This window comes from Papaver somniferum, chromosome 1, assembly GCF_003573695.1.
Source record: "Papaver somniferum cultivar HN1 chromosome 1, ASM357369v1, whole genome shotgun sequence".
NCBI classification, from domain to species: Eukaryota; Viridiplantae; Streptophyta; class Magnoliopsida; order Ranunculales; family Papaveraceae; genus Papaver; species Papaver somniferum.
Window position 1 is genome coordinate 70,067,116 of NC_039358.1, and position 10,884 is coordinate 70,077,999.

The 10,884-nt window shown below is 35.7% G+C and overlaps 1 protein-coding gene across 1 annotated transcript; it reads right to left on the reverse strand.

The window, feature by feature from the left end:
• Positions 1–2,194: 2,194 nt before the first annotated feature.
• LOC113330202 (AP-2 complex subunit sigma-like) lies at positions 2,195–4,402 on the reverse strand. Its single transcript, XM_026577055.1, has 6 exons — positions 4,183–4,402; positions 3,992–4,090; positions 3,854–3,904; positions 2,990–3,163; positions 2,834–2,893; positions 2,195–2,517 (listed from the first exon to the last, which is right to left on the reverse strand). Exons 1-6 carry the CDS (start codon positions 4,183–4,185, stop codon positions 2,476–2,478), a joined length of 429 nt encoding a protein of 142 aa, XP_026432840.1. The 5' UTR covers positions 4,186–4,402; the 3' UTR covers positions 2,195–2,475.
• Positions 4,403–10,884: the final 6,482 nt, after the last annotated feature.

A 10,884-nucleotide genomic window follows, 5' to 3' on the forward strand; every position in this document is an offset into this window, starting at 1 on the left:
AATTGATACGTGTAAAAGATGATCTAAGGTGTTTAAAATAAATGTCGTATTGTGAGGGTTCATACTGCCACATAGATTCTTAGAATTAGACTATTCCCTACTGATATTGTGAAACTCCCACCATTCCATCTAAATGGTGGGATGTTCAAATGTTAAACTCCCTATTCCCTACTGATATTGTGAATAAGATTCTTAGAATTAGACTTCCAATGCACGGTGAGGACAGAATTAGATGGAAAAGAACTAGAGACGGTAATTTTTCCGTTAAGAGTGCTTATAACTGGCTTAGAGATCAAGAAGGAAATAGTATACCTTCTATTTTGAATCAATGCTTCCCTTGGAAAAAACTTTGGGCTATGAGCCTATGAACTTACCCCCAAAGATTCTTATGTTTATTTGGAAATGCTTGCAAAACTGTCTAGCTGTTAGAGACAATATTTTGAAGTTCAGCTCAGGTAAAGACAAATCTTGTCCTTTATGTGGCTTGCATGAGGAAACTATCTAACATTTATTGTATGAATGTCAGATTACTCATAGAATATGGTATGCCCTTGATAGTAACTTGTTCCAGGCTAGATCCGGGATCCCCTAATAAATTTGAGCTTCCTGCTATAAATTCTGATTTTAATCAATGGTTTATTAATACTTTTAATGATGCTCAGTTCTCTTCTGATTTGACCCAGAGTAAAATTAGATTTATCTGCTTAGGAATGTGGGCTATATGGAAATACAGATGTACTGTTGTGTTTGAAAATCTGCAGGTTAATCCGAGTGACATGCTTACGCTTGCCAAGAAGGAAATCAATGAGTGGGAGTATTTTTCTATCTAAATCCAACAGAACTAAGAACACTGGAAATAGAATAAGAGCTCAATGGTGTCTACCAGAGTCACAATATGAGAAAATAAACATTGATGCATCCTATGATAGTAAATCTACATCAGATATTGTTGGAATTGGTCTAATATTAAGAAATGATACAGGTACCTTTGGAGCAGCAAAAGGGAAAACAACAAGAGCCGCAGATGAAGAGCAGGCAGAAGCAATAGCTGTGCTTGAAGCTGTGGAATGGGGAATTGCTAAAGGGATACAAAAGCTTCACCTGGAGACTGACAATAAAAATGTTTCTGATGCAATCAATGGTTCCACAAAGAGTGTTAAGTGGACTTCATCTAATGTAATCCAAGATTGTCTTTCTAGATTAGAATTAATAAAAGAGTGGAAATGTGAGTCTGTTAAGAGAGATGCAAATGCTTGTGCAGATACACTAGCTAAGCATGTTAGAAAGGAGTTGGTTAATTTAGAATGGTCATCTCCCCCTGTTTTTTTGCAAAATGATTTGGAGAGAGATAAACAATCTGTTATGATTTAATCTTTGCAATGAATCTTTATTTCCTATCAAAAAAAAAAAAATACTTCCACATAGATGTTCTCAGTACTTCCTGGAAAAACAATATTACCACCAACTAGGCTTTTGGGAGGTCAACAACCTGACGTTACACTCAAGTAATTTTTCTAGTTGTCTTACACCCAAGTAATTTTTCTAGTTGTCTTATAGCCATCTGATGTCCATTTATGTATATCGAAAGTAACAGTAATATTCCCATGCGGATATAAAGAGTCGTAGCAATCTGCGAATGAAAATCAGTGTCAGCAATTAGAAACCGATACCTCTTTCAAAAGAACCAAAAATTATCAAGTCTAACTAATCACCTGCCTGATTGCACACAACTGCCAACAGTAGTATTGCTAGAGCAACTGAAGGAAGATTAACTGCCAGGAGAGAAAAATTGTGTTTTAGATATGTGACTGAACTAAGCAAATCCAGGAGAAGCGCAATTGAAAAATGTATCAAAAAGGTGATTTATAAACTACATAGGAAATTTGATTAAGACAAAACAGAAACGTTGGAGAATCAGAATGTATATGAGAAAGATGTTCTCGGCTAACAAGCAAAAACCTTTAGTGCCAAAAGATATTCTTACACTCCGTGTACACAGAATAACAGCCATTCGTAGGAAACCAATTTCTTTGATTTACTCGAGAGATTACTCGAGAGAAACAAGTAGAATAGTGAGGTCAAATTCTCAATTAGAAAAGTGAGGTCACTGGTCATATTTTCAATTTTCAATTTTCAATTTTCAATTTTCAATTTTCAATTTAGCCAATTGAGTCTGATGGTGAAACCAACAAAATCCAATTCAAGCATCTTCATCAAATGCAAATGGAATTTAGTTCGGAAGAAACCATTGAGCAGAGATAATAATGACATTTCACCAACAAGTGTATACATCAAGGCGGACGAAACAGACATCTGTACTTGATTAATAATACTGCCTGGGACACAAGAATAAAGAAGTCCTGTTTGACGTTCCTATCACTTAATCACTTATACAATGGAATAAACAAATTGCAGAGAGGACTGAACTGTGATGCACAACAACAGAACAGCAAGCTCATCTTGTACATAGGCTTCTCACTCTTGCTTTTCCAACTCCCCCATTCTCTCAATGATAGCCTGCAAGTTTAATTAAGATAGCATTTTAGGCATAACTTCTACTGCTTCAGTTAATGTTCTATCAGGACAGGAAAGACTGTGAGCAACAGACATATGTTGTTCAAAAAGTATCTCTGAGAAGGCCCTAGTAGACAGCAATGGTATTAAAATTAGAGTTCGTCATCGGGAAGATATATATTTTCTTTTACGACGAGGTGTGAAAATTAACCTAACATTTAGTTACTGATATAGAGAGGAAAAGGATTTCAAACAGATACATTAGCAGACCTTTTTTACAGAAAATGAGTTGAATGGAAGATATACTATGCATACAGACCTTTTTACTTGTTTCCTGGAGCTCTCCAGCCAGAATAAATTCATCGAGAATTAGATATACCTATCATAGAGAAAACATAGATTATTTCAAGTGATGACAATAACTAAGCAGGAGAATAATTTACCAAGTCAAAGACAAAAAAGAAGAAGTACAAACCTTATGGAAATTGAAAACCAAATCTAGCTCACAAACATTACTGAAGAAATGATCCAATATTTCGACAAATAAATGGATGCACTCCAAGTACGCTAACTCATTATCTGTTATATCAACACACATGGAGAAAAACAGTCCTGCATATCGTCTGTAGATAACCTTGTTTGTTCGGAACTGCAAGAATTGAGGTAGTGTTTAACTCAGTGATCTTTTATATAATACCATGAAATGTCTTATAAGTTACCAAGCTAATGCCATTAAAGTGTTTGCAAACGTACAAAGACAATATATGTAAGATGGATGAACTGTAGGAGGTCTCAATAGTGGCATATTAGTATATTACCCAGTACATTACATTTCAACTGAAAACAAGAGGAAAGTACTAACAAGGTACTCCAAATGGCCTCAAAGTGAAATCTCGAGGTACATTTGCATTCTGGCTGGCTGGCAATACAATTTTATCTACCAATTAAAATACAAATTTGGTACTTAGAGATAGAACCTATTAGTCTTGGAGAACTGTTTCTTTTGCAAACACAGCTAGCTTTGAAAGTTCAAAATAAATTCACATACTTGAGAAGAAGCTAGAAGTACATGTCTTTAACATATTTGATCTCAAATATCCAAAATGAAGATTCTGCAAGTCCTAGGACATGCTCACGTTCAGGACAATGGGGCAGGAATTCCAAAAAGATGAATTTGCCCAACAATTTACTTTACTCAGGGCTCACACGACAGATCAATCGTATTCTAGGCAACATATATGCAATAAGTTAACCAAATAACTACTACTACACAATCCATTACTTGTTAAAAATATGCTAAACTACGTGTAATTGTAATAAACGCTCAAAAACTACCAACCTCGACAAAATTCGTGTACTTGGGATCCCTATTAACCACCAGACGATGAACCTGTAAAGTGAAACCAAACTCAAAAACCTTAATAGATACAATTATAACGAAAAACTAGACTAGATCGAACGAATTTGTGGAATTTACCTCGTATTCAACCTTGTGCTTCTCAGATTCCTCAAGAGGAACGTAGTACTTTGCAAGACGAGTTTTGCCTTGTCTGTTTTGCAACAATATGAATCGAATCTGCAGAAACATATAGTAAGCGATTAAAAGATGCAAGAATGGTTGGTTTGTAATCTTTATTTCAGCAAATGAATTGATGAGCTTGAATTTACCATTTCTAGGACAAGGAGAAATGATTGTCGGTGAACAGATTCGGCAGGTTACGATAATCTAGGGTTTATAAGAAGAACAAATGTGTTTCTGATTTTGTTCTGGTTTAGATCTTTTCAGTCTTCTGTTCCTCTGCCAACGGAAGTTTCGCAGGAATCAGCTGATTCATGGGGTTGGATCGAAAATGCTATCGGCAAGACGGCAACCCAAAAGTTTATTCCACATGCTCTTCCCTTGTGATGTGTCATACACTCACTGGCTATCCATGGCTTCCCCACGGAACCAAAACCAAAACCAAAACCAAAAAGCCCTTTTTTTCGAGGAACAAGTCCCGGGTCGGGCCAGAAACTATCTCGTGAAGAGTCGTCTCGTAAAAGTGTGGCAAATTTTTTTACACCAGCTTGCCCGTCTAAACACAACCCACCAATAGGCAGGACAGTCCTTGGTACAAACAATGTCTTGTTCAGTTTTGGCACACAGGGTGAAGTAGTCATTACTTCAGTTGATTCACGCATTCGCGACCATCAAAGCAGCGCATCTTCTCACACCATGTCCCTAGCACAGGGCTACGGGGGATTCCCCCTTCACGATTCTGTCAGTTGTAGAGCTACAGGGAGAGTCTCCCTTCACAATTCTGCCATGCCGATTTACAAGTTCATGTGTTGTACAATCCAAGGTAGAGAAATAAAAGTCGAGAGTGGGATGGTCAGTTTACGTACCTTGTGTTCATACCTCGTTTCTCAGGGTCGCTTGCTCTCCACACACTTCAATCAGACGCCAGCTCTTTCTGTAGTTCCGCCGGCTGAGGTTCCATTTGACCAGCAATTTGATTCTACATGGTCCTATAAAAGAGACAGTTAAAAATAAGCGGACAATTTACGTACCTCGTGTACATGTCTCGGTCACATGGATCGCTGCTCTCCACGCATTCCTGTCCAGCGCCAGCTCTTTCTGTAGGTTTTTCCGGCTCATGTCCAGTTTAATCAATTCATCCCACGTCAGTTTCGGTCGGCCTCTACGTTCATCATTCCTTCCGGGCTCATGATGTGTCCTAAATGAACCGGGGCATCGGGTGTTCTTCGTTGGAGATGCCCAAACCAACGGAGTCGATGTTGGGTGAGTGTATCCTCGATTGGTGCTACCCCAAGATTGTTGCGGATAAGTTCATTTCTGATTTTGTCGAGCCTCGTATTTCCACAGGCCCACCTCAGCATCCGCATCTTAGTTACATGCAATGCTCTTATGTGTGGGTTCTTAGCCGCCCAACATTCCGCTCCATACAACATCGCAGGTCATATCGCTGTTTTATAGAACTTTCCTTTCAGTTTAGCTGGGACCTTACGATCGCAAAGGAATCCTGACATCATTCTCCATTTTATTCATCTTGTTTGGGTTCTATGTCGAATGTCCTCACCGATATCACCATCAATTTGGATTTCAAATTCTAGGTAACGGAAGGATTCCTTCCTCGGTACTACCTGCCCGTCAAGAAGGACATCTCCAACATCAGGCCTTGTGTCGTCGAAGTCGCACCTCAGATATTCCGTCTTGGACCTACTGAGTCTGAAGCCCTTCGATTCTAGGGTGTGCCTCCAGCACTCAAGTTTCTTCTCTACCTCTCTTTTGGAATTTCAAATTAGCGACACATCGTCTGCGAAGAGCATACACCAAGGGATCTCCCCTTGTATGTCTCTCGTTACTTTATCTATTACTAGCGCAAATAAATAAGGACTCAGGGTTGATCCATGGTGTAGCCCAATGTTGATGGGGAAATCGTCTGAGACTCCGTCACACGTTCGGACACCAGTGACAGCTCCCTTGTACATATCCTTGATTAGGGTTATAAATAGGCTTCTGCATGGAACCATCGTTCCCAAATGGATTCATCTTTATAGACTATGGGTTTATACTTTAGATTGGTGTTACATTATAAGAAAAAGAAGAAGAAAAAAAATGAGAGAGATCCATTCACACTTTTATTCTAGCACTATCTCATAATTTTAGACATTTGTTTTTGCGAATAAAAACCAAGTGGTATCGAAATTGAAGCTAATGGAATATCTCTCTCTTGCAAAGCTCTACATATACCAAAACGAGTGCATTCTAATATGTATAACACCACCATATACAACTTTGAAAATGAGCCATTGAAAACCAACTGATTTTTAACCAGCTGATAGTGAGGCTTATTATTTCGGGATCTACTCATTTTTGTTGGGAACGTAAATCTTTGTACGAGGAACATAACCCCAAAAATATTAGCTTTGAATCCATTGTTATTTGGTTTTTATTCACAAAAATGGCATCCTATGTGTGAGATAATGTGAGGATGAAAGTGTGAAGGGATCCCCCTTAAAAAAATAGGGAAAATTTTGGGGATATATATAATAGCATCCGAGATTAAGTAGTAAATTTCTAGTGCTCGATATTCATTGACATGGAAGACTTTGGGTCATCGTCAGATTGGAATTTACAGTGTATATTTTGAATCATCAAAAGAATTTTTTTTTAATAAAGGTGCAAATTTAGGTCAATCACCAATTTTCGAGTCACTAAATTTTTTTCTTTATTTGTGACTGGCGCATTTTAAGTCACGATAATAAATTTTGGATGTAACTGTAAATTTTGGGTCACAGGATAAAATTTGGATGTCAACCAAATACTTGCGAGGTATAGTTACGTCATGCAATGTTGAGTTAAGACGAGGAGTGTTAGTGCGAATATAGGATGCCAATGCTAGGGTTGCCAATGGATGGCCGAATATTCGATAAATCCGCTCGAGTCCGTCCTAAAATTTTGAATAACGAAATAACAGATATCTTACCGATCCTAATATAATGGTTCGGATACAGAAAAGACATTATCAATATCAATTAAAAAATGGGTTGGTGCTCAATTAGTTGTTAGGCTTCCAACCAACTCTTTGTAAGTCTTAAATCAAATTTGTAATAGTTTAACAACATAATTACAAAAAGGTAATATATTTAATTGTTAACTTGGTAATTTATGAAGTGAAATTTTGGCATCTAACATAATTATTTGGTTTTGTTTGGTTGATTCTTCTTAGGGTTTCTTTATCAATTTGTAGATTATAAAATATCGAGGAAACATTAAAAATAAAATATAGGTTTTTTCTTTTAATGATATACTATAAAATATCACCCAATATTATCGAATACGCAGAATTATTATTGGGACAGATACAGAAATGAATGTTGAATATTATCGGATATCCAGTAATTCCTATCGGATATGAATACGCTAAAGGTCATATCCCTTCTTGATCCCCGAAAAATTCTTTAAACAAGTTAATGCATCGTTCACCCGAGATTAATCAAGGGTTATTTATTTGGACAACAACTTCCACACAACTTGGTTATTAGAGGAGTTTGTAAGAATACAAGACTCAACAATTTGTAGTGTTTAGACCAAGACTTGTTTTGGAAACAAGATAAATCATTTTCGAAAGTCAAAAATACACATTAATGACCATTTATAATTAAAACAAATATTGTTGTTCATAAATATAATCTATAATATACACGACATTAATAATTTAGGTATTCCATTGGAACTACTACTACTATACCTAGTTGCAAATCATATACTTTACGAATTAAGAAAACTAGTTATGTGCAACCTACTGGGAAATGAAAGCACATAAATACAGTTGCTTATAATAGAAAATGAATCAATCCTAAATACTTATCTCTTCCGAAGTTAGCACCATGACAACCGTTACTTAATATGTTGTTACTAACTTCCCAAAATTTCACGTGTTTTTGTGTGTGACAATTGTAACTTTGTAGTCGTTATACTTGAACTTGGGGTTGATTTATTATCATTTGCTAATATTAGTATTTATTGTGCCAATATTAGAATTTCGATAAACAACGATTTATAATTAAAACTCTCATACCACGATTAAAATTTAAAGTTTTGTTCCCATATTGTGAATGTAACTTGAAATTTATTCTCTATAGTTATGATTAGTATTGTTGGTGTTTAACACAATAAATATTTTTAAATTTCTTCATTTCCTTCTTCACTTTATGGTAAATTTTACGAAATATCCCAGAATTGTATCATAGGTGATGCTGGTAGATGATTCTTTTTTCTCTAGCATAATAAAGTCTTCTTTTCCACATGCCAAACACATTTTTAATACTCATCATTCAGATGTATTTATTTTAAACATTGTCATATCTGCATTATATGAGCCATTGCAAACATAAATAACTTTCAAACCCAAATTAATCCATTTTATTTATTATATACGTGCTCACCAACTTGAAAGTGCAACGATACGATTGCAATACGTTATCCCACAACGCCTATTGTCAGCTCGGTATCTCTCGGCCACTGAGAAATGCACATGGGATTAACCCATCCGTCTAAGATGAATATCCCAGTAAACTGTTGGGATAGAAACTCTTCTTATTCTTCTCTCATATAAGGTACTAGGAATAAATAATTTTTATGACAATTAAAAGGTGAATCAAAGTATCGTGTAAACGTAAACTAAGATTTTTCCATAACAACCGGTCGCCTAAACATTGCCACACCGGATTCAAATATTTGAACATAACAGTTTAGAATGATTTCATGAGTTGAATAAAAACTTCCACTATCCTTTAGGAAGGCTATGAGGTTAAGATCTTGCATTATCCCGTGCAAATCTGTTAAGTTTATGTTATCACAGATGCTTTTTATTAATTGGTTGTTTAACTACCAAATCTAATCATATTCATTTTCCTACAATCAGTGACAATATAACCAGTGCATGAACTCATTGTTAATGTATCTCATATTCACATTCTCAGGCCAGCTCACACTTCCGCATATTCCCATTTTAGCTTTCCTTCCAAAATCGTAAAAATCATAAATGTAACTCTGATATTATGCTTCTCGTAATTCCGGGAAAAGTCGACACAGAGAATCTTCTTCAGCAGGCAAATGTTCCGCAGTATAAAATTCGGTCCCCACTAAAATAATTTCGCGAGGAACAATCAATCGGTTGTCAATATATAAATGATTCACGGAACTTTTTACAAGAATATATTTCTTGTTATCAGTTAGATAATTCATGGAGAATGGAGATTGAAAAACTGTAATGATTTACCTTATTTGGAGATACGAAGAACCGTAGATACACACACACAAAAAAAAAAAAGGAAAGTGAACATGTAACATGCCTAAATGATAATCAAGCAAAAAGAGAATATAACTCTTGTGTAAAAAAATTTTGTTCTGGTAAGTTTTTTTTGTGAACATGCTAGCGCTTTCATGATAGCCTATCCAGATAAATTTTTCCGGAGATAATATAATATCATAAAGCTCTTAGTTAGCTATTTTACGCTTAAAAATGTTGCTTCCGTTATTGTTGAAATTATTATTTTTGTAAACATCGGAGAATATTTTGTGTGAACTTATATATGGGTTTATATATAAAATTCCAAAAGTAAAAGGTTTCTAAATACCTAAACATATGTTTAAAGAAAGTACATATACGAAACTTATTTCGTAATCGAAAATAAATCAATAGGCGTTTTGGTCCGATTTTCATTGAAGATCTATTTGATGAACGATTCAAACCTAGGTAAGAACTTTGGGAGAACCAATCTTGACTTATGTTGAGAATTATGGTAGAATCGATCTTTACCTAGTTTGGGACACGCGGTAGAACCGATCTTGATTTATGTTGAGAGTCTTGGTAGAACCGATCCTTACCTATATTGGGACACATGGTAAAACCGATCAAAGCTATTGTTGGGATTCTTGATAGAACCGATCCTTACCTATATTTGGGAGTCATGGTAGAACCGATCCTAGCTTACGTTGAGAGACTTGGTAGAACCGATCCCTACATATATTTGGAGACTTGGTAGAATCGATCTTAACCCATGTTAGGTGTCCTGGTAGAACCGGTCCCAATAGAAAAACCGATCCTCTATATTCACTTATTACTTTACGGTTTTGTGTGAGTTTGTAATTAGGGTTTGCTAAATAGGAAAGTTCCAGATATCGACATAATTTGAACATGAATATAATTCTTATCTTTTATTGTTCAAAGATATTCCTTGATACTCAAGGTGATCTCAATTTGAGATATTGAGAATTTTTTAATTAAGACTTCCGATTATATGTTTTTGATTTTCCAGCAAATCAAAACATATCTCTTGGAAAGTTATATTAGTTAACTGCTAAACTAATATTAGATATTCTATAATGAGAGATTTCAGAATCACAGGTTGGATATTAGTTGGAAATATGAAAACCCAAATTAGGTACTTATTGCATATCTTGAGAATACTTTCGGTTCTGGAATTCCCTTGTTGTCCAAACAACCTTGGTCTATAAATAGTTGAGTTTTCATTTCTTGCAAACTATCCTAAGAGCCAGGAAAACTTTATTCGTGTTGTTTCTGATGGAGCCGTCTATCTGGAGAGGAAAGCACCCTAATTAGGCGAAATCTCTTACGACCGCTCGTTCAAAGTCTTTTGTGGGATCAAGAAGCTCTACGAGTATTGTTGGTGGGAAAATAGATAATTGCATTGTTATTTTAGTTTTCGATTATTGATTTAATTGACTAATGGTTGTTGAAACTTCCATTGCACCTAGTTTTATTATTCTTGAGAGCATTCACTTCTGGCATAAGGGTCACTCAAACTAGATCAAAGTATTAACGGGATCTTTAGAACTGT

Excerpts from the sequence above, each read along its gene's own strand:
- LOC113330202 (XM_026577055.1), bottom strand. Across the intron at positions 3,905-3,991 it reads AGCACAAGGTTGAATACGAG|GTTCATCGTCTGGTGGTTAA; the intron begins GTAAATTCCACA and ends TTCACTTTACAG. Across the intron at positions 2,518-2,833 it reads TCCAGGAAACAAGTAAAAAG|GCTATCATTGAGAGAATGGG; the intron begins GTCTGTATGCAT and ends TTAAACTTGCAG.